General features: G+C 31.2%; 1 protein-coding gene across 2 annotated transcripts; it reads left to right on the top strand.

The window, feature by feature from the left end:
• Positions 1-453: 453 nt before the first annotated feature.
• Positions 454-24194, top strand: LOC111003594 (adipokinetic hormone/corazonin-related peptide receptor variant I-like). Of its 2 annotated transcripts, none has more exons than XM_022274196.2 (8): positions 454-843; positions 5070-5191; positions 9466-9571; positions 13022-13226; positions 15683-15836; positions 16934-17115; positions 18148-18203; positions 23736-24194. In XM_022274196.2, exons 1-8 carry the CDS (start codon positions 580-582, stop codon positions 23892-23894), a joined length of 1248 nt encoding a protein of 415 aa, XP_022129888.2. In that variant the 5' UTR covers positions 454-579; the 3' UTR covers positions 23895-24194. The 2 variants fall into 2 exon arrangements, with proteins under 2 accessions (XP_022129888.2, XP_022129890.2); XM_022274198.2 differs by having other exon boundaries at positions 18148-18207; positions 23736-23840.
• The last annotated feature ends 780 nt before the right edge of the window (positions 24195-24974 follow it).

Raw genomic sequence — 24974 nt, 5'->3', positions numbered from 1 at the left:
TTTTTGAAAAGTTTTCCATGATCACGAGGGGTGATCATGGAAAACCTTTCAAATGTAAAGGTGTAAATGGCATTTTAAAAAGTTCATGGAAAATTAACGCAATCAATGAGAAGCCAATAAGAAAGTAGTTAGAGAAGGGATACCTTTAACACAATGCAATATTATTCATTATAATAATTAATAAGAAAGAAATAAGTTGCGATTAAAATAGTGAAACTTCTTACGTTCTTATTCTTCGTTCGTTAAAGCTTCTTTAATAGACGTTAAATTTTTTTCTACATTAGATTTAAAAATATATTAATATGTTAAAAACGTTATTGCTATCAAACTTGTACAGGTTTCCTCTTGTATTCATTGTTATAAAATGAAATAACCATTCATAAAATTTCATTTTTGTCTTGCATCTCACATTACGCAGCAGCAGTTCATAGTTCGCTACGCTGCTACGAGACGCGGACGCGTCGTAGACTGTCTACGCGGTTTGAGTCATTATGACGATTTTACGAGGGCTGTCGTTAATACAATTTTGAATACGTGTATATATCCAACTGAATTTTATGTGTGAAATGTGATTTTAAAATGAATAAAACAGTAGACTTTTGGGATTACTTTAATATGGATTTCTCGATTAATTCAACTGAAGTTGTGGATTCAGTGCCAACTGCGGAACAGGAGTTTGTTGTTGGAATGTATAGTGTTTTGTTTATAATTGGGTCTATGGGCAACGTTGCGGTGTTTATCGCTTTGATTCGGTCAAGGCGTAGGAAGTCTAGAGTTAACTTGTTAATGACTCATTTAGTCGTGGCTGACTTGATTGTCACGTTTATTGTTATTCCATTAGAGGTATGTACTAAAATATTTATACGGTTAGAATAGCTTTATTTCTCATATGAATTAAAATCTTATATTAAAAAAAATTATAAAATAAAATAATATTAAAAAAATTATATTATTTGAATCCGCTTTTTGGTTCTATAATTGTTTAGTTTAACAATCTTGACATAAAAAGCTCAGATTTAAACATTGTCTTAGATGTTCAATAATTAAAATTACTACATGCTTCGCTTGCCGAGAGGAAAGAACATTGTTAATGGATGATTTAAGATAACTGATTCCTAAAATAGGTCAGTTTTGGGATGCAGGTCTTGTTTGACACATTATTACATGAATTTTATTATAAATTTACTATTTATTTTCAACGCATAAATATACAAATATACAGTATTTGCAATATTTTTAACATAGTAATAATATTTTAAAATTGATAAATAGAAAATTAAAGATATAGGTGGTAAGCGAGTGGCGTATGATGTCATTGATTCAGACGTGTCGAGATAAACTACCTGCACTATTTTCACAGGAACCGTGGTGTTCCATGCTACTTACTTAGCCACAGAGACACTTGCGTGTCCCTATACTATGCTCTATTTATTGTTATAAGTTAAGGCTAATAACAATGCAATAAACCACAATGTGTTTGGCTGGTCCTTTCAAAGTTTTCGCTTGAAGGAAACTCTCAAGCCTGGGTCGGATGCTAATCAAGCATTTATCGCATCGGTTAAATCCACAAAATTGTCAGTAAAATTAGTTCTAAGGATAAGTATATACTATAATCCTAGTTACTAGTACTACTTGTTATGCGTTGTCCTAATCCGCCAAAGCGAATAAGGACCGATGCTTGATTTCAAGAAGATGTTTCAAAACGAACGTTTAAAATATAATCAAGTTTAAAATAAATATAATATAATCCAAAGTAGTAAAAATGTTAACCAAATTATAATATAACTGATTTACTATATTAAGGGAAAAGCGAAGCATATAAGCTAAGTTGGGTAAAAAAGACAGAATTTTAAAATTGAGAGTGCTGAGCGAGAGTTTATAGCTTGACAAAAAACTGCCGACCCAAGAGGAACTCCTTGTTGACAAACAACTTCTGACGAGAATTCGTAACTCTAGTATGTTAATTTTGATGGCTCTGAGTAACACTGTAAAAGATAATATATGTATCTGGAATGCTTTCAAAAGCCTTTGTCAATAAGGCGTGCATTTTTGACGTCAACTTTTAACGACACAACAAATTTTTCGTAATCAAAAAGAATGCAAAGCGTGAATTTTTTCTCAGTCACTTTACTGCTAAAGCCAAGTGAATTATACGAAATTATAGAACTACGAAAAGTTCTTCTCGCTACTACTAAATTTTCCCCATATTGTTATATTTTATCATATAAGATAAATATAAAATTAAAAAAAAACAATTATTTATTCTTATGAAAGTATTGAAAGTGTTTATTTCAAAATAAGTCTTATACAATTTTTTTCAAAACGGCTTAATAATCTAGGCTTAATAATAAACTAGTTTGCTTATTTTTGCTTATTTTCTAATACAGTGATATATACGCGTCTTAAATAATTTTATTACATCTCGACGATTTTTGGGTCTTAGACATTAAATATATCAAAAAAAAATTAAAAAATATAGTTCACTTATAATGTCATAACGTACGAATACTGCAAATATGATTTAATTTGACAATTTATTGATAGGCCTCTTGAATAGCTTTTGTTTAGGAAAAAAAACACGTCCACGTTTTATCGTTTACTTTGAGGGTCAAATACCTTTAAAAGAGTTTGTAATTTTTGATTGCTCTTTGATCATCAAAAATGTCAGGTTTCATAAAATGAGGTACAAAGAATTTTGTTAAAAATATATTGCGAGATCGTTTACCAGTAGAGATTTTCTACGAAACGTCCAGTAAATTTTTTGGTGGTAAAATATCAATCTCACAAAGTATAGTAGATATATAAAGAAAAAAAATCACCTGATTTTCTTATCTCTCTAACATTCCCTTTTTTTCAGTCTGAAATCTTATCGTGATCCCTTACGAGAAAATGAAATCAAGGCCTCGGGATAATAATTTAGGTTTAATAATTGTTGTCCATAAAGTATCGAACTTTAAAGCTCTCGACTATTAAACTTTTGTAATTTAATCATGAAATTTTTAAACTTTTCCTCTCAACTCCATTATTCAATTTGAACTCGATAAAAATTAAAAAAATAAAGTGGTACAGGCCTGATCGTGCCGTAATAAAAATAAAAATTGCTCCTATTTTTTGTAACCCCAGCGCTCGTTTGGTGCAATGAAATTCCATTGAACTGAGGTTCGCTTTGAATAAGTACTTTGATCGTGCGGTCCTAGTACACTTCATGCTGTGTATTTGAGTTTTCCGTATCTGTGACACTACTTTTATGTACAACATAACAAATTTTTATCATTATGTCCATTATCTGTATTAAGGAGTATCTTTTAACTAGCGAAATAATTTGTATATTCTGTTGAGTGGTGAAGAGAGTGTTACGTAATCTACGTATGAATAAACTACATTTTCTTGATGGAGCGTACCTACTCTAGGAGCATAAACTGATATTAAGCCATTGCCGACTCATATAAATATTGTGAAGTAGAGGTATTGATTTTATATATCTTAAAAATTAATGCGATTTCGCTAAGAAATATGTAAACAATAGTAAACTGACTCGCGAAATTTTACGCCACTATAGACCCATTTTTGATATTTTCGATCAACTTGTTATAAATAAATATCATTATCACTATATATTATCATTATCATAAAAAAATTGTGTTTTAAAATGTTTAAATTAAAATGAAAATGAAAAACGGGAGGGATATTCCACATTTGAAAAACATTAAAAATTACATAGCATCTGTCCATTAACAAAGTTTGTATAACCTTATGGCCCGCACCAGGGGATGTTTACTTATGAACCGTGATACTTGGAACTGCTTTCCGCATTTTGCGCTAATGACCCGAATATCGCCTTAGTCGCTCTATTGACAATTTATTTTAACCGATTATGAAATGATGCGATGATTTGTTTTAACATTATGTTAGATAGAAGATGGATCAGTATTATAAATACACCGAAAACATTTTTAGAAATCAGCCTTTGAAAATTGTTTGGTTGTTTTTTTAGTTTAACGTGTTCATAAATTATTCTGGCGAGTTAATTTTATAATATAAGTTTATAACTTAGAACTTACATACTGCAAATGTTAAAAAAAATAGGACTCATAATAACTTGATCGATAATATCTAATATTTACCGAATCGGAAGATAAAAAATATTTTTCTAAAAAAATTAGATCACGTTTTATATTTATCCTTTGTATATGTAGAATTTCATAGGAATATAATTTTTAGTAATCTATGAATAAATTTAATGATAAATACGTGACTTGTTATCCTTCATAATAAATATGAATTATGCATTCAAGCGTGTTAATGCCATGCTTGGTTTGAATACGAGTGCAGTTTTGGTTCGCATCAAACAATGGTTTATTATCCTTGGCATTAATTTTGGTTTCATAACTGAACACTTCAACAAACACTATACGCTGAAAAACACAAAGTACTATGCAAAGTTTGGCCATTATTCATTTTATAGCCGTCTATTTAACAACATAGTTCGGTTAATTCAGAATCCGTTCCATCTGAATAAACACACCACACACCATAAGAAGGCTTTTATGAAATGTTAGCCTACTTGGGGAAAATATCAACACATGTAAATGAAAATGTACACTTATGTTATCAGTAAAAATATAACTTCTAATTTTACTGCCAGTTCTCAAATCAAGGACGTATAACGGACGATAAGAACTGTCAATAAACTCTCCGTCACTCTGCTGTGACGGAAGGACAATGCGGAAGTATAAGGCGTGACTGTTAATTAAATGTTTATTGATTTGTACTTTCAATGTTATTATTTTTATTAGTACAATAATTAAGTTGTATTAAGTATACCGCAGATTGGTACCGATTTATAATGGTTGACACAATATTTGACTGAAATCAGCCCTATGAATGGACGTGTAGATTTCTATAAATATATCGTCATGTAAACGTAAACCTGAATGAGATGTATTTATTGCAACATCCGTTGATTTCGGAAACTTGAAATTACGTGGTATGCAAATTCAATAAGCCCGCAAGTATTCGTGTTATATTATTCTATATAGAGTGTTATTTTTACTTAATCTCTTTTTTAGATCGGTTGGCGCACCACAAATGCTTGGTTGGCAGGTAACGGAGCCTGCAAATTCTTTTTGGTCCTTCGAGCTTTCGGCCTTTACCTTTCGTCAAATGTTTTAATCTGCATATCTTTAGACAGGTAAATATTTTTAATATTACTTTGTTAAAGAATTCCTAACTTATATTAAATTTTAACAATATATAAATGCTGCTGTAAATAATATTTGGTATATAAGCTGTTTACAGAATATTTATTTTTTGTCTTGTACAAATTAAAAATGAATTAAAATCTAGAATTTGTGTAATTATCAAGATATTCTAGACTAGGATGGCGCGCGTTTCCAGGAAAGGACACTAGAAATGAAGTAAAAAAGTAAGGCCAGTTTGGATGAATTAAATTGAAGTGGATGTATTGACATGAAAAATTAGTTTTCTTTTTATGACACATGGCTCACAATGAGATCTGTTCGACAATTTGCTAATTCTTGGACTCGGGCCACGTTAAAATACAAAAAGTATTGTTTAAAAAATGTATGTCTAAATTCCTATCTAAAATTGTTTAACTGCACCAACGGTGCGTACGAATTTGATTCAAGAGCCTTTACGATACAAAATAATAATTGCAAATATAAAATTGTGCAGATTTCAACTAGATTTTATTTTTATTTATTCTTGTTGACAAATAACACGAGTAGCGGAAAAGAATACAGAAATCCAATCATAACAGTAATTTATCTCACCTTTTAAATTAGCCACATTACATAATAGAAAACAACAACACATTCAAATGCTAATATAAATTTAATCGCTTATATCCGTGATTTGAACTTGTTTCATTCAACACTGCTTGAATTAAAAGAGAAATATGTTTATGTTGGAGAAATATCGTCATAACATCGATATTGATATCTTCATTACCGGGCTAAGTGGGCGTCGTGTGGGTAAAGTGCGAGCACAAACACGAATAATTACCATATAATATTCAATTTAGATTGATTCCTTTTGACCCTATAAATAACACTTCGCTGAAATTATAACGAGAGTTCTTATCAACGATTTCTTAATTTTAATCACAATCTACTAGCCCCAACTCGGTCCAACATCTCATACTCAAATCAGTACTGTCTTGCGTTCCCTGTACGTACAACTCTAGGCATTTGTTCTGCCCTGATCGTATCAATATTCGTGCTTTTCCCTTCAGATTGAAATTAACAACTAATAGAATAAATCTCAATGATTAACCTAAGCATAAGTAAAAATCAACAGTCAATTGATTTGATAAACATTTCCTGATATTCTTAACATTTTCTGACATATAAATCTCTCACTTAAACAGACAATTTATCTGGTCAGTGGAAGATATAATAATATAGGAAGATACATTTTAATTAATACAATATAATATCTTATTATACTGAGCCTTGTGGTTTATAAATCTTTACCAATACATTCATACAAAAACGGAATATAAATGTTATGTAAGAATTTTAAATATACTTAATTAAAAAAGTTATCGATTAACCTGTTTATTAATGTAAAGATAATTTATAGGAAACGAATAATGAAGCGCAAGATTGTCAGTTTGCATTATTACGGCTCAATAAACTCTGGCAATTTATAAAAATAACAGCAGACAAGCAAATAAGACTGTCACTTGTACAAGATAATTTGATGTTTCGGGATAGGATTATTTAGGAGAGCAACGAAAAATCATAAGTAAGGAATAAATTATGACACCTTAAAAAAGGTGTATATTTTAAAGCGATATTTGTGTGTGGACGTACACTGTTATTGTTGTAATCTAAGATCTAAAGAGAAATAAGAGTGTTATTTTCTTCAATTTTTAAATGATGCGCATATCGCATTAAACGATACTTGACTGTGTTAGCCTTAGTGGCTTCAGCGTGTGACTCTCAGCCCTGAGGTCGTAGGTCCAATCCCGGGGTGTTCAATGACTTTCGAACTTTCTATCTATGTGCGTATTTATCTCTTGCTCGTATGGTGAAGGAAAACATCGTGAGGAAATCGACATATTTATATTTATAGCCCCAAAAAGTGGACGACGTGTGTCAGGCATAGGAGGCTGATTATCTATATCATGAAATAGATTCAGAAATCTGATGCCCAGATCTAAAGAGGTTGTAGTGCCAATGTTTTTGAAAAACGATAATATTTTTTTCAATAGTTGTTTGTTCAGACGCTGCTTTTAAATAGAAGACTATTGTTTGTCCTACGGCATTTAGTTGGTCTCTTGGACACTGCCACTAGTCATCATTAGTAAGGTCAATTCTTGAAACCAGCTGAGTTATTAAGTCCCCTCATGTAATTGCTTACAGGGTAATGATAGAAAGTGTGAAAACGAAGTTCCTAAGAAAGCACATAAAAGAAGGTAGAAATTCTTGTCTTACGACTAAGTTCTTGATGGAGGTTTTCGGTATTGACTAGACCTTCGTAGGAATTTAATTTAGTCTTGACGATTGATTTAGACGATGAGATTGTACATTCTGCGGACAATTTCCACCGCTTACATAAACTTTTTGCTGAGCGTCAATAAGCTCCTTAAAAATTTAAAAGTTTTCTCGACTATTCGCCGGAGAGTGACTCATTGAAGCATATAATACCTCTATTATACTGTGATACGGTTTACTTATAGTGGCTTAGTTATAAAAAAGCTTAATAATATGAAATGTGGCCATGTATGGGCTATAAATAAATAAATTATAAAATTCGATGCTCCGTTTTCGTAGAAGTTCAATAATTGGCTTTTCTATGTTCATCACATATCTGTAAATTTCCATGAATTTATTATTCAATTATTCCCAATAGGTAGATAGTTTTTAATTGTGAAGTAATTTCGCTTTCGAGTTAGCGTTTTATTAGTCCCATAATCATTCCAATTTTCCAAGTATAAAAATTAAGATTGATAAAGCAATTTCATGGAATTTTGTTCCAAAATTTTTTAGTTAAATATCTATAATGTGAATAAAAGTTTCACTTTTACCGTGGTTCCATAAAACCACACAACATTTTCATATAAGATTTTTCTAATTAAACTAAAAAAAACGCGTGAGCATTTAAATTGGTACAAATATAATGGTGAAGACGAATAATTTTTTTTAAAATTAATATTATATAGAAAATAACCAAATACAAAAAAAATGTTATCAGATGATAACTAAAATTGACAGCTGAGAACAACTTTTTCATTTTGTGAGGAATTTTTAATTCCTTTCTCTTAATATGAACAGACGAAATTTGGTTATTAAAAAAAGTTTGGATCCGATTGCTCAAGGTTTTTTGCTTATTCATTAGAAATTGGGACGCGGATTTCTACGTTTGAACCTTTTTCAGGCTTCTAATTTGTATCACGATTCATTTATACATATGGGTCGAGAAACAAGTTCTTTTTTAAGTTTGGTTAATTAACCTAACTTAATAATAATGAATGTTGAAAATTATTAAATGATATATTTAGTTCTCAAATTGCATTGGGCATTGAATTGACCATTGTACCAATTCCTAAATACCTCGTTTAATTTCAAGCTGTTGAAAATTCAGTTACGGGTGTTTAAACATTGTTGTCATAAATTGTTGTATTACATATGTAACTCGTGTTAAAAACATATTGTTAGGCTTTTTTTTTCTTGAAACTTGATACATCCACATCCTTGTTGTGCAACTAGGTTACTACGATAAATCTTTTTTTATTTATTAATTCTAGTTACAGTGTCAAGTTTATTTTGTCTATTTAATATTATAAGTATACTGTCCAAAATATTCTGGCTGGCTTCCAAGCATCTTAAGCCCACTTTGGTCTTAGTTTTAATTTGGTTGACATACAGTACTTTTTTGGCAACTTTGATGTTTCATAGGCTTCTAAATATAGATAATGATAATAATATTCTCTCTCCCTCTCAGGTCTCTGAAGTATTGTCTTAATTAATTAATACTTAATGTCAGATTTGAAACCTTTGTAATATGTTATTATTTTTGGAAATGTGATTGTACATACAGTATACATCAGCCAAATAAGTTTTGCAAGAATTAAATATTTGTGTTCGAAATTTATATTTTTTATTTTATGAAATTATAACAATATAATAATATTTTGAAACATATGATATCGCCTTACTTATTGTTAGTTAAAACCTAGTTTCATTTTGTATTGACCTTTTTGTGAATGAATTTAACGGCATAGTATTTGTTATTTATTTATTTACACTTCGTTGCAAAGAAACACAAATAACACAATACATAAAAATTATAAGGGATGCAACGGGCGGCCTTATCGCTAACAAGCGATCTCTTACAGGCAACCCTATATTATATTATATTATATTATATCTAAGTACACAATCTCGTAAAAGTAAGCTACACGTTCTAGACAAGTAATGTAATTAAACTCCTTTGCAGGTTTTTCGCTGTGTTGTATCCTCTACGATTAGCGATAGCAAGAAAAAGGAGTAAGACAATGCTTTCTATTGCATGGATCGTTGCGCTTCTTTGCAGTGCACCTCAAGTAAGTAAGATACCAATAAACAAAACACATTTATTTTAGTGAACGACGACTATAAATATCACGTTATGCTCTACTTAATAGCTTTCTCATTAAAAAGATTAGTTATTATTATTTATAACTATTTCTGACATATTTGCAATATGGAGTGTATATATTAAATTAAACTTTTACACGTATATTTGTATGAAGAGTTTCTCGGTTTGGGATTGCTGAAAAGCACTCGACACATTATTATGGAACCATAGATTGATTTAAATGACATATATGAATAAAAACCTTAACTTGAAAACTAGATGTGAATATTTTTTATTAAAAAAATATACTGGCTTGTGGCTTAATTTTGTATGTAATAAATATATAATGTAGTAAAGCCATAAGCCAGCATAATTTTGGATTGAATGTATGAGTTTATGCACGGTTGCAAGTTTATGTAATAAGAAATAAAAGTTTTTCAAGAGCTTATTATAAGCTCTAACTAGATCTATATTACATTCTTATGTTAACTCAACTGTATTATTAAGAGTTAAATATACACAATTAAATCTTAATTCATCTTAATGTAACTGGGATAAAATGTATATATGTTATAGGTAAAATGCACAAGCCCTGAAGCTTGACCGAAGCCGTTTGACTACTTAATCCTCAGGTCTGACTTGAAGTCTTAGTTAAGTCCAAACAAATTAAGTTTTAGCTTTATAAAATTAAATTTAAGTCTTAGTAACTTTTTGGTCTATAACTAAAGAATTTTCGTATAACTAGAACCTTATCGGAGAGCCTTATTTTCTTAAGCAAACGTTGAAACGCAATTTACTGATATTGGGCTTTGACCAGTCAAACTTTAACTAAGTATTAGAAAGACTTTGTTGATGAAACAAGGTGTATTAAATTGTTTATTGTTTTGAAGTTTTCGTAATTAAAATATAAAAAAATGTATTATATAATTAAAAAAAAATATATAATTTTGTCGCAATAACATTAGTAAAGCCTACGTAAATAACGTAGTCAAAAGCTAAAATTGGAATTTATTTTGGAGTTTGCCCGAACACTGGTCAAAGCGAGGATAAACAATCAATGACTGACTGAGTTATTCCGAGAAGAGACCGTTAGCTTTGATGTATACATAAAATATATTTAAATAAAGTAAGTAAAACCGGCAAACCACGAATATTAATCAGAACTTGTAGTATATCTATTCTATTTATTTTATAAATTCATCAATAGATAGATCATTTGTTCTGATCTAATTCAAATCTAGTGCTCTCGATAAACCTGCAGGTGCGAATAATAAATATTGTTTCAATTTCCTGTAGAAGAGCGACTGGTTTCGACTGAAATGGACGAATAAAGTAAACTGAAAGCTATCGTAATTTTGTTGATTTATTTGCGAATATTTTTATGAATAGTATATTTATTTATTAAAGAAAAATGCGTACCAATTCCTAAATTCATTAGTGCTGTGGGCATGAGTTGTTGTTTACGTCAAAAAAGTGCTAAATCTAAGCCCTGATACGAGTTACTTGGCGATTTTAACGCCCATCACTACAAATATCAATGACATATTGTTCTTACTATTCATTGATATGCGGAAGACAGCGCTGGTGAAACTTTTGAAGCTGGCAATGCAGGGATTTCTCGGGCAGTTGACAATCAGTGCCGAACAAACTTGTGTCTGAAATTGAAACTCTGCTGTGTGGGAGTGACGGACTAAGGTTGACTAAATCTAGTCCAATTTAACCCCAAGATGACTTAAGTTTTCGCAAACTTCGCTAAGCCACCACCCTTTATCGTTAATCTTCTCTTTGAAGACACTGCGTAAAACCACAGCCAGCATCAGGGAGCCAGACTTTTAGATCCGTTTAAAGGGTTACACTAAATTAGCCTTTAAGAAGCTTGCTGAACTCAGCAAAGCGACGTCAGGCCACCGCTTATTATAAAGCGAAAATTCGGCCCACATAGATTACTGTTATAACCTTCAGATAGGAGCTCCCCACCAGCACTTACTAGCTTTTTTCAATGAACGGGATTCTGGAATCGAGTTCAATAGAAAGGTTATCGAGAGATTATTATTTTTATTTAATAAAAACATTTTTCGTATCCGAGTTGTCTGCATACAACACATTGCGTGCCGAATACTCGGATCCGAGAGCTAGGTTTAAAAAAATGAACGGGATGCTCACCCGGATCCGACAGGTACTAGGGCCCCATATATGACGGCAACTATACTATGGCCCCGCTCTACTTGGATCCCAGAAAAGAGCACTTAATGTGTTAAGATCCCCCTGTACTGTAACAAAAGATATTCTATATTTGTCAGTGGCATATAGTATAAGCAGTTATTTTTGGGCTGGAGTAACTGAAAATCACTTTCAATATTACTGTATTACTAACTTAGAATATCAAATTAATGGTTTTGTCGAACTAGAAAACAAGGTTAATTAGAGATAATAAGCATTATCACAAGTTTACAGGCTTTATCCAATTACATTATCACAATTTGATAAAATATATCATGACCTAAATATAATATTATAGTGATATAAACCACGTCCTTGTTATACGCAATGAAAATCAAACTACTACTAAATTAGGCGTTTTATCTCTTATATATTGCTAACAACTACAACCTTTTAGGTCCAGACCTCAGATTTCTGTATCGGTTCCATGATCATTTCTAATACCTAAAAATGTGATCAACCTACTGTGTCTCACACGCCGTTGTTTTTTTGAGTCCAAGGCCGGTTTCCTCATGTTTTCTTTCGCCGTAGGAGCGAGTGTTATATCCGCACACATACAGAAAGTCTATTAGTGCCCAGCCGGGGATCGAACCAGGCATGATTACGTTGAAACTTTGCAAATACTGCTGACTGTTGTGTCTATTACTCTAAAAATCTAATAATAATCTAATAATCTAAATTTTTATTAGGTTAATGATTTTTTTATATACTGTCTAGATAATATTATTATAATTCGATGAACAAAAGTATTACAACATTGGCTTGTGATGCAAAGATTTAACATATGACATACATAATATTTATTTTATATTAAATTGCTTGAGTTAAATTCTCATTATTATTGTCACTATACTCTTCCATTGTATTTGTTCGAGTTAGACAGAGGCAGAAAGTGGAAGTAAATTTAAATTAACAGTTAACAGGCTAGTAAAGTAATGAAACGTCATCGATCCAAGTCTAGGTCTTTAATCAACTCGCTGAATATATTTTAGGCCGTTAGTTAAACGGCTGGCTGTTATTGAACGGCTAATTAAGCATAACATAAATAGAAATAGCTGGAATCGCTATTAAGAGTCAGATTAAAAAGTCTTAAGAACTTTTGTTTCTAGAAGTGTGAAAACATTTAGTTGTTATATTTGTATTATAGTAACATTATTTCTAAGACAAATATAAATTATTTTTACGTAAAACAATGAAAAACTAAAGCCTTTTTCAGAGTCTCGTGTTTCGAGTGATGCGACATCCGACGGTACCCGACTTCGAACAGTGTGTGTCGTTTGGCGCATTTTCGAATCAGCACCAGGAGCTGGCCTATAATGTGGCATGTCTGCTTGCGATGTACTTTATTCCGCTCGCCATTATCACAATATGCTACGCTTGTATTTTCTTCGAAATCTCGAAGAATGCAAAGGACATTTCAGGTATGTATGCACGGTTTCATATTTTAAACTAGGTAAGATTTATATTGGTGTCTTTGTTAAACAGTGTAATTAATTCATTTGATTATAATTGGCAGAGACTGAATAATAGATATCTAAGATTTTTGTTTTGTTTCTCAATAAAATATAAATAGTTCTATGGCGGTAGCGTGTGGACTTTTTATGTAGCAGGACACGGCCCTTCCATCTCTCCGTTTCTAAGATATTTGTTCACAGAAGGGAACCATCGCATTCCGCGCCACGCAATGTACGTTAAACTATGGTCTATAAAATATCGTAATATTCTCTTTCACTAAATATTCCCGTTGCTCTTTAATACGAAGCATCTTTACTCAAGACAATTTAAAGACAGGCATTTTAAATTTAATAACGATAGCAACGAGAAGTTAATATTGCTTCGAAGCTGTATTACCTACTCATGATTTAATACCTTTACGTATAAATATACATATCTACGTTTTTTTTATATCTGTATGTTCATTAGGTATCAATTTTAAGCCAATGTAACCAATATATTTTCACTTATCTTTTTAATGTTACATAATACTGATTTTGTGCAAATCCATACATGGTTTCATAAGCCAATTAAGTTACTTCAATATGCCCCACTAGAACGTTTCTTTTCTCTCACTAATAGATAGCTGTTTTGTTTAAGCACTCCAAAATATATCTGGTATAATGTTTGCTGATACCCGTTGACCTGACCTAAATTTATTAGCACGGGTTGGTTGAATTTGGTGGAATTAGTTGGTTCAAACTGGAATGATTTTTACAAGGCAATCAAACATCGTATATAATGCATAAAGATACCTATATTAAATTAAGTAAAAGACTTTATGTTATAACTGTCGATTAGCTTACAAAGATTTAACCTTTAATCCACGTTCTATAAAGCTTTTGTATAATATCTGATGAGATTGCATTGTAAATATATACTTTGTCAAAGTTGTTTCCATGGATTTCCTTTGAAATCTTTGATGACTTTGAAAAGGACCTTTTTGAACAATTTATTGACTGTAGTTATTTGTGACTATAGCGAATGTTAAAAATTATTTTAAATAGCGTACTTTTACTATTGATTATAAGCGTGGGAATTAATTGCATTTCTTATTATGGTTATTTGTTAACGTAAATAAATTTTCAAGTAGTGTCCAAGAAACTTGGACGTCGACAATTTTTGCTTTAAAATTTCTTATTTGTAAAGCTTGCACGTGGTGTGCAATAATATTTCTAAACGAGAAATCTTTTCCTTTATATAAGACTTTGATTTTATGTAAGACATTCTTGTAAATTATTTAGTGAGGAATACTAGTATTTTTTATATATTTCTTATTTATTTTAAGGCTTTTATTAATAGGCAGTCAATGCTACACTGATTTATTTTAGAGAAGCAGCCTGTTCTGTGGCTACCAACCTGAAATGATTATTGTTACAACCCACAGAGTGTCTATGCTTACATTAAAGATATAGATGAGCATCTATTCAAGAGTTAATATAGTGGCATTATTAGACTGATGATTTTTTTTAATTGAACAACACATATTCTCCAATTTTTTAAAGTGTAATTATAAAAGTAAAAACATGTTTGTACAAGAAAAACCATACATTAATATTCTCTAAGCACGTTTTTAGATCACAGCATACGACATCTACACGCTTCAGAAATCTGTCGATTCACTAAAAGGTTATGTTTTCGGCATCAGTGATAATCATTATCCGGAACGCGATCTAATTAATCACTTCTAGCAAGTGTGCACGTCTCTTCGTTATCCTCAAACTAAATGTGAACAAGACTAAATAGATATGAAATTCTAGTAGTTCTAAACTAGTAATAAGCAAATTAATTTAATTTGTCAATGAAATATATTACATATTACTCATTTTTAACATTAACCTGTACCAGTTTGCGATGCCGTCAAACATTGGTTATAATATTATCGGACAAAATTTGTGTCCAATTTAAATAAAAATAAACATGAATGAAACCCCTAACTTGAAGTTAAAGTCAGAGCTCTCATGGGAAATGTTAGATTAAACAATTGGCGCGCTATTACATTCGCCCACTCACAGTCTAAAATTAAAAAGCATCAATAAAAATAGTAAATTTCTTGTTAATTATTTTATTCATTTTCTCGTGCGTGTTATCCACTGGCTTTATTACCAGAACGCTTGTACGACAAAAGAAAAGCGAGGATCTATTTGTTAAATTTTCTTGAAATATTTATAAATAGTTTTAAAATTTTTAGTTGTCTGTTCGATTGGCTGGTATAGACATTTTATTTATGGTGGAGATTGTAGACAGTTTACAACGGTAATTGGGAGAGGCGATACGATTTTATATGTAAAAACATTTTGGTGTTGAAAGCGATTCAGTTCTGGGGTCTGTTTCGTGATTTTTAAATGTTGTGGGATGTCAATAAGGATAATATATTTTATAGGTAAATGTGTGCAGTCAGAACAGGGTAGAATCCAACTGCGAAGATCAGATCAGAGACCTTTGGCAAGGGCGCGTCGGCGAACATTAAGAATGACTGTCACTATTGTTAGTGTCTTTGCTTGCTGTTGGTTGCCGTACGCAACAATGACACTATGGTAAGTTTTTCAGAACAACAATTTAAATAGTGAATTACGAATAAAGTATTTTTGCTTCACAAAGGTCAGAACATTAATGACATTGCCAAGATAATATTATTATATAAAAAATAATACACGTTTTATTATTTAAAAAAACAACTCAAAACTTGCTAAGGTTATGTAAGAACAGTATTTATTGTAATAATTAAACGTGTGTTATAGTGTTTCATAAACGCCTGAATAGAATAATAAGAAACATATTCTTTAATTATTATTGTCCATTTGATTGTAAACGTTGAATGTCATTCAACTGTCAAGTTAAGCCCTTGTATTAACTTTACTTGAAGTTTGCGAAGTTGGCAAATTAAAGCACGTAGTCGTTTAAGCAATTATACAACGTATTAAAGCCCACTTCTCGTAGCTTTTAGTAGTAGGCCCAGAGCTTATTTGGTCAGCGGCTTAATTCGTACTTTATAGGTTTATAGTAGGTACTATTAGATCGCAATACTTAATAATACGAACTGCCATAAAGTGCCACAATTCTTTTATGGCAACGGGAAGTAATAAAATAGATTTCGAGATTTTATCGTTGCATTAATTAATATTAATAATTTTAAAATTATATATTTTATATAATTTTAAATTTATTAAATCTAGAAAAACGCTGTCTTCTCATAAGCATGTTATTTGTTTTCTAATTTGATATTTATAATTTTTAGGATTACTATATAAAATACATATTGAATTACTCTTTTGAAAGTGAGCTTATAGAAATCATATATGCTAGCATATATAATATATAAGGGTAGGTTAGCTTAAGGTTTTAATTTATAAACAAAATAGTAAAAAGTGATGAAAATAATAGTGATTGTGATGACAAAATTTAAAAACTATATTTTCATATAGTATAAATTTTGAAATGGCAAAAACAAGTAAAAATAAATATTAGACAGTAGAAATGCTACTTTTGTCAAGTATAAGTGTTCTTTAAGAGGACGTACTCAATAATATAAATATATCAATATGATACCGATAAAGTAAAACTCAAAACGATTACAAATCTTAGGTAAAGTTATCGAAGGTGTAATCTATTTTAACGTATTTGTCCAAATCAGGTACATGTTCGATCGACAATCAGCCATGCATGTCTCCGCCCGTATCCAAGATCTTTTCTTCATAATGGCAGTTTCGAACTCTTGTGTGGACCCACTCGTGTATGGATCATTTACCTTGGATATGAATATAATTCAAATGATTTTGAAGAAGGCGTTATGTATTCACGGAGAAAATCTTGATGGTGAGTTCTGTTATTTGTATTGGTTTGTATCAGACAAGTCGTTTTAGTTTTACAAGCGCGGAAATTACCTAAATCGTTAAGTCCCAAGAGAATTGCTAGATGTAGGCACTTTTATTTATATGAGGAATAATCCAGTATAGCATTCCATAATTAGTTGTAGGAAGTGGTTAGTATTACAGTATTTTATTAATGTCCTAATAATTATATATATAATTTATACTTATATTATTATAATTTATACTTGTTTTTATTATTAATTGGCTTAATTAAAAAAAAGGTATAGGAGACATAAAGGTATAGAAGGTTTTAATAAACTTTTAAAATTTTTTAAACTGATGACCCATTGATATGACATCGAGAATTTTATTTTCGATTTTTCTTTATTTCGATTAAGTTGAGATGTATAAAACACTTTGGAAAATCAAGAAAATCAAGAAAACAAGTCTCGAAATTTCAAGCCCGTAACCTACACATACACTTAGGTAATATCTCTTGTGACTAGTCTTAATAGAGGATAACCTTCGCAAACCAAACGGCCTGAAGAATATTATTACTAGGTTATTATGATGTGTTTGTTATTTACATTATAGCCGAATGAAATCTACAATTTTTTAAAGATAAAAAAAGCAAAGATGTTAATAAAAAAGTTTATGTATGGATGAAGTAGCTTAATAATTCAAATGTATATTTCATCCAATCATTTTCTTAGAAAACACCGCGGTGTACCAACTGCTGTTCGATGCTAATTTAGTTGCTTTTCATTTAATCAAAGTTCAGTCCAACTCCTTTGTAAAACAATATTTGTCGAGAGAGTATCTTTTTAATTTTGGCATTGATTTGAAAACTGACAGGAAATGTAAATTGAGATAAATTTAATTTAAAAAAAATATAGATATAACTTACTACTAAGCTAACTTACTAACGAAATCAAATTATTTTTTTTAGTTACTGTAATATAAGACTTATTGTAAAACAGGAAATTAAAAAGTTAGCACACTACGTTATCAAAATGTATAAATTTATACGTTATAGGTAAAACTGTTCCAGCGTACAGCAGAAAATCGCAGGGCGCTATTCTGGTAACAAAGGTATGTAAGTATAGTTTTTTTCTTTGATACAGATCGCGATGCTGTGGAGGATTCAAACAAAACTGAACTTTTTTCCATGTCACCATTTTACAGCAGTTTTTTTCTGCATACGTTTTAGTTTTTTACGAAAGAAATCGCAGGTAACTATACATTTATTATGAATAATAAAAATGGAGGTTCTCTAGTTAGTTTTCTACTGTCGTATCTTAACGATATCAAACGCCAAAGATTTTTTCATAAATTCATCAAAAAAATTCAAAAAATACACATAAAATTAAATTTACTAACTCGTTGACATGTCAGATCGCTTTTACCAGTTTGTCCCGATAATCTAATGATATTAAAAATTTAATATTCGTCTGAATAGATTCAAAATTTCTTTCATATCATATTAATTTTTTATCATTTGGGAAATATGTGATTCTTTATATTGAATTATTTTACTATCAATTTGCATATTAAATAAAAATGAAGTGGTACAAGGATAGATTGGATTAGTTTCTTTGAACTTTTTGACAGGTAGGTGATTACCCGATCTTGGACAGACATGCTTATTTCATTACGATGTCTGTTTGACTTCGTGGGTAATTGCGAAATTATAAAGAAACATTAATTTATGCCGGAATTTGAACGTACGCGTACACCTCCAATAACTACTATATATATATGTCTATTACTAATTTAAATTTTATAATTTATACTTGTTTTTATTTTTTTTTTTTATTTTTATTTATTCAATACATGTGATAAATAAATACATGAGGGTACATGCAAATAACCATGCGCTGAAACCAACAGATTTAAGTGCGGCATGGTGTGGTCGCTGCTACTCGACTGATTGATTACATAATTAATTTAACACTTACATAGTATCTTATTTTATAGCATAAAGTACAGTCATACGCCAACATTTCTAGATACAAACAAAGTGCCGGAAATATGTCTATACAACTTTAATGATAATATTATTATGTTCATTTTGTTACACAATATCAATTCAGTCTTAATGATTTTTAATGGATCCTTGCAATGATATAGCTTGTACAACAGAATAACACTTAGGCTACAATTTTTTATCGAGTATTTTTACACAGTTATGATCTATTTATATCTGTATATTTTTAAGCATAACGGGACAAATAGTGGGATTTGAGTAAAAATTTACTTTTGTTTATATTATTTAGTAAACTATTCAAGGTTTGGTTCGGTATATTATTTAAGATGCTAGGAAGCATGTACTCCAAGGTCCGTTGACCGTATAAATTTTTAAAGTTGGGTACTATGTAGTTAGGTGAGTAGGGCAAAACACGTAGATTGTTAGGTCTTTCTTTTTTTACTAACGAATCTATATGACCGTGAGCCTCACACACAATAGATAATTCAATTTTATCATATATATTGAGTATCTTACAATAGTGAAACAAGGCTTTTTCCTTCAGATTCAATTTCTGTTTTACCTTTGGTGGTACAATTGTCTTTAAAAGTCTATATTGTAAATTAAAAATTTTATTTATGCTTGTTTTGTGTGTGCGGCCATAACTACTCAGACAATAGTTTATAATGGAGTCTGCTAGTGAGAGGTACAACATCCTTAATGTATTGTATGGTAATTTATATTTAATGATATGCAAACGGGACATTATTGCTCTAAGTTTGTTACAAATATGTTCGATGTGAGGTTTCCAATTGAAGTTATTGTCTATAATCAAACCTAAGTAGGTATGTTGTTTAACTAGTTCTAGTTTAATGCAATTACAATTTGTATAGTTCGATGAATGAAAGCATTGGTGTGAGTGAGCTGTGATGGATGGCGTTAATCCCGTGCGCAAGTATGGTGAGTGGATGTGTAGTAATTTCGTTTTTTGTGCGTTAATGATGAGGCCTGAATCGTGTGCCCATTTGCATAGTTGGTTGAAGTTGTGCTGGAGTTGTTTTTGAGCTACGGAGATGTCTTTGTGTGCAGTAAGTAGACAAGTATCGTCTGCAAATTGATAGACACTCGCTTCGGTAAATATGTTAGGCATGTCGTTTACATATAAGAGGTATTCAGTCGGCCCGGTTATTGACCCCTGGGCGACGCCCTCTTCGGTAGGGATCAGCTGGCTGAAGGCCCCGCCTATGTTAACCGCAGTAAATCTGTTCATGTGATAGTTTTTTAATAGTTCTAGGAATGGTCCCTGTATGCCATTTTGGCGTAATTTTAAAAATAGGGTTGTATGATTAAGTGTTTCAAAGGCTTTGCTAAAGTCAATGAAGGCAGCGAGCACATGACGACGATCATTCATGTGCTTGTTGATCTCGTTGGTAAATTGAAACAGAAGTTGAGAAGTGTTTTTTTGTTTTTGGAAGCCAAATTGTTTATCGTTTATAATCTTATTTTCTTTGATAAATTTATTTAATTCGTTACCAAGGTACCTCTCTATTATTTTATCTATGCAGGGTAATATTGTTATTGGTCTATAATTGTTTATTTCGTTTTTCGACCCTTTTTTGTATACAGGTCGTACACAGCCGATTTTTAGTTTGTCTGGAAATAGAGAATATGCAATACAGGAGTTTATTAAATGAGTTATTAAGGGTGTTATTTGTCCGTTTATGAACTTTAAATCTTTCATTCTGATTCCGTCGATTCCAGGACTTTTTTTTTCATTCATGTGCTTTATTATGGAGTAGATAATGTGATTGCTTGCTTTTTTCAATCTTATTGTTATATTTGGTTGCATTGCGTAGGAATTGACGTCTAATAATGGTTTATCACAGTATGTACAGATTTTTTTAACATTATTTTGAAATTCTGTAGCAAAGTTGTTTACCAGACTTGTTAAGTTTATGTTATCAAACGAATTCATTATTATTTCATCGATTGATTTAGTTATTTTGCCGCATATTGCATTTATAATTTCCCACTGTTTTTTGGGGTTTTTAAAATTTTCTGTTATTTCTTTCTTATAGTAATGGTTTTTAACGTTGTTAATATATTTATTTGTTTTATTTCTGTAAATATTATATAATAGTCTATTTTTTAAGTTACTTTCATCCCCTTTCCAAATTAGGAATAATTTACGTCTTTGAGCGCACATACAATTTATTTTGTTTGTCATCCATACACATTGATGTCTTTTGCCTATTTTAAATTTAACTACTTTTTTGCAATTATTGTATACGTTTGTAAATTTCTTTATAATGAAGTTTATAATATCAATTGGGTTTGTGTGGGCTAAGCCTGCGGTCCAGTCTATGTTATATAGTTCGTGTTGTATTTTTTTATTGTCTTGTTGAGTTATTAATTTATAAGTGTTTTGTGGTTGTGTGCGGTGGTTGTTATTCACAATAGATAAACCGGTAATGTAATGATCAGCCAGTGCATTGTGGATAACGGATGTTTTTGTGTTACTACTATTTACATTACGTAAGAAGATATGATCTATACACGACCTTGTAATTATGTTACCTTTGGTTTCTACCCGAGTGTACTGACTAATGCCGCACTCTAGGCCTGATTCATACATCAGGTTTAAATATTGTTGTACGTGTGGGTTTGACATCTTGATATCTATGTTAATGTCGCCTAATATTACAAAGTTATATTTTTCAGGGTATTTTGATATCATTCTTTTAATTTCCTTAATAAAAATGTTTTTGTTCGTGTCTGGAGGTCTATAAATAGCACACAAACCAATCTTATAATTATAACACGTCTTAATTTCACCAAAAATACACTCGTAGCTTAGGTTGCTTATTTTGAATCTTGTAAATGACACGCTTTTATGCACATACACTAGGATGCCGCCTCCCTTTTTGGCATGGCGCAGTTCGGAGTACATTTCATAGTCTTGAAGTTGAAATAATGTTTTGGATGTATCTGTGATATTCGCCTCTGTGATCACGACGACGTGTACGGTGCTGCTACTGCTCGTCACTATTAATTCTAGTTGTGCGAAGTTTTTGATAAGGGATCTGATGTTTACACTTAATGCAATTAATTGTTCTTTGTCTCGAGTTAATTTTATATCTTGAATAAACTCATTCCATGACGTGTTATTTAATTCATGAATAGATTTGATGATATATTCAGCCATTTTTAGTACATAAATCAATGCATGTTATTTATACGGTAGTTGTAGAATTGTACTCTTACTTACTTTACCGATTTCTCTTTTAACCTTTCAATGTCGTTGAGCGATCGAATTACATTAGTTTTTTCCTTTTCTTCCTTTTTTGCTAATATTTGGCCATTTTTAAACCAGATAAATCTATACATATTAGTCTCCTTTAGCTCTTTTTTAGCTTTCCATAATAGAAATGCTGAGTTGGGAGTTAGGGCTTCCCGTATGAAGATCTTGGATGTATCCTCTCTTCTTAGGTCTGTACAGTTGAGCTGGATTGTCCGTGCAGCCTCCAGCCACTTATCTCGGCTTCCATCTTGCATGACAACCACTATAGGGGGGGAGGGTTCTTTGTCGGTGGTAGCGGCCCGGTTTTTTCTTCCCGCCTTCCTATAAGCTTTAATTATTACTTTAGGATTTTGTTGCAGCTTGGAGCAGATTTTACTGGATATGTCCACGGGATCCTCATCTGCCGCTTCTTTGATTCCGCATATTTCAATTTGGTTTGACATTTGTAATTGCTCCATAGCATTGATTCTTTGTTCCAAGGTCTCATGTTTGAGCATTGAATTTTTTAAACAATTTTTCAGGTCTTGGCATTGGTCTTCAACAATTTTGATGCTGGATTCGTACAATGCAATTTTTTCCTCATACTCGTCAATTTTATCCGAGTAGAATTGTAGGGTAGATTGCAGCTCCGACGTAATTATTTCTCTGACCTCTCGCCGTATATCGTGAAGAATCTTTTGTGTAACTTTGTTTTGCGCCAAATTAGATACGGATTCGTTATCCGTATTATCCTCTTCATCGGCATCAGGTAGGATGCAGGATAGACGTTTAGGTTTGACACCACCCGCACAATTTCGACATTTCCAGTCTACTGAGTCAGTAGCCACGAGCGCGCTAATTATTATTAATTGGCTTAATTAAAGAAAAGGTATAGGAGACGTAAAAGGTATAGAAGGTTTTAATAAGCTTTTTAAATTTTTTAAACTGATGACCCATTGATTTGACATCGAGAATTTTATTTTCGATTTTTATTTATTTCGATTAAGTTGAGATGTATAAAACACTTAGGAATTACTTATCGTTATATGTGCCCAAATATTACTAGGTGAGGTTATAATTACTATTAATTGTAAGGAACCTATACATATACAATCAAACATTTGGTAAATAAACACATTTTTATCAAACGACCAAAGATTTCAGTAGTCAAAGCGTTTAAATACAAAGAAAATGTTTAAATATTAAAATGCGCATAGCAGAAAAATATATTCAATTATTTCATGGGTCAAAATATAGGTGAATGGGTCAAATAGAGATTCTGTATACACATGCATAATCTGTATTTGACCCATTTGCAGCAACAAAGTTCAACAACTTTAACGTCCTTCAGCTTTGAAATTACTTTCCACATTTACAGAAACACGTGACATCGCCGCGTGGGTACCAAGAAACATCACTGATCGTCCCCAGTGGGAGCACTGACCCCAACCCCCAAACTTGTTGGAGTGATCGACACGACAAGACATACGACATATTTACATTACAATCGAATAGGTGCTGTAAACTTAATAAGTGAGTTTAAGTTATTTTTGTACAGTCTTCTTTATTTACGGAACGGGACACTCTCAGAATTCTGCTCTATTTCTTTTGTTGTTTTTCATAGGCTTCTTATTTATGCGGATTCCTATTTCATGCCCCGTCATAGAAACTATTAGAGCAATGTTACCCTGGGTTTAGCTGTTCATATTATTAATCGGTAATACATCATTTTGACCTAGTTCTGACGTCGTCATTTTCTAAATACATTTCATATTGTTGGCTACATTACGAAGTGATCTATTCTATGGGCGGAATTTATTGATTTAATTAAAATATTCCCTTGTAAATTTTATATTAATAAGATAATTTTTATAAATGTTAATTATTTTGTGTCTAATCTAGATTTAATATTAAATATTAAAGTCTAGATACTAACATAAATATCGTATATACAAGAGCACAATATTATGTCGTTACAATAAAAATCTATGAGATTGTAATATGATATCGTATATATGCAGATCAAGTATTGTAATAACTATATTATTACAATACTTTCAAAGCTCTGCTTTGAATTAAATATAATTTAATTGGCGACTCTGAGTATGGTTTAAAGATTTATACGAATTAAATACTGGTTAGTGTTGTAATTGTTACAATTTATGTATTGAATGGTTGTTATAAACAATGTTATAATAGATTTATGATGTACATAGTTAATCAAACTTTCATACAAGAAGGATGTCCACTGTGAATGTGTGAATGTGTGATACGCTGAATTTGACATAAATGTAACTAATGTAAGATAAATTATACTTTTTTACGTAATAAAACGTTATTTTATTTATAATTCTACCTTCTTCGAGTCGACTAAAACGTCACCATATTCTAGAGCTAGAAGACCGGCAGTAGCTCTAGGCAGAAGATGAGTAGATGCTTCCAATGGGAAGTCACTCCACATGACAGCACCACAGAACAAATTCGCTCATAGCCTTAGGGCTGTTTGCAATTACCGCAGAGAAAGAAAAAATCTACCTTATCGTTCTAAAATTTATGTTTATTTGAACTGTCGTTGAATTAGTTTGATTAGGTCTTTTAACATCTTTGGATGCCAAAC

The sequence above is a fragment of the Pieris rapae genome, chromosome 5 (genome assembly GCF_905147795.1).
Source record: "Pieris rapae chromosome 5, ilPieRapa1.1, whole genome shotgun sequence".
NCBI lineage: Eukaryota > Metazoa > Arthropoda > Insecta > Lepidoptera > Pieridae > Pieris > Pieris rapae.
This window is presented reverse-complemented; position numbering and strand designations above follow the sequence as displayed.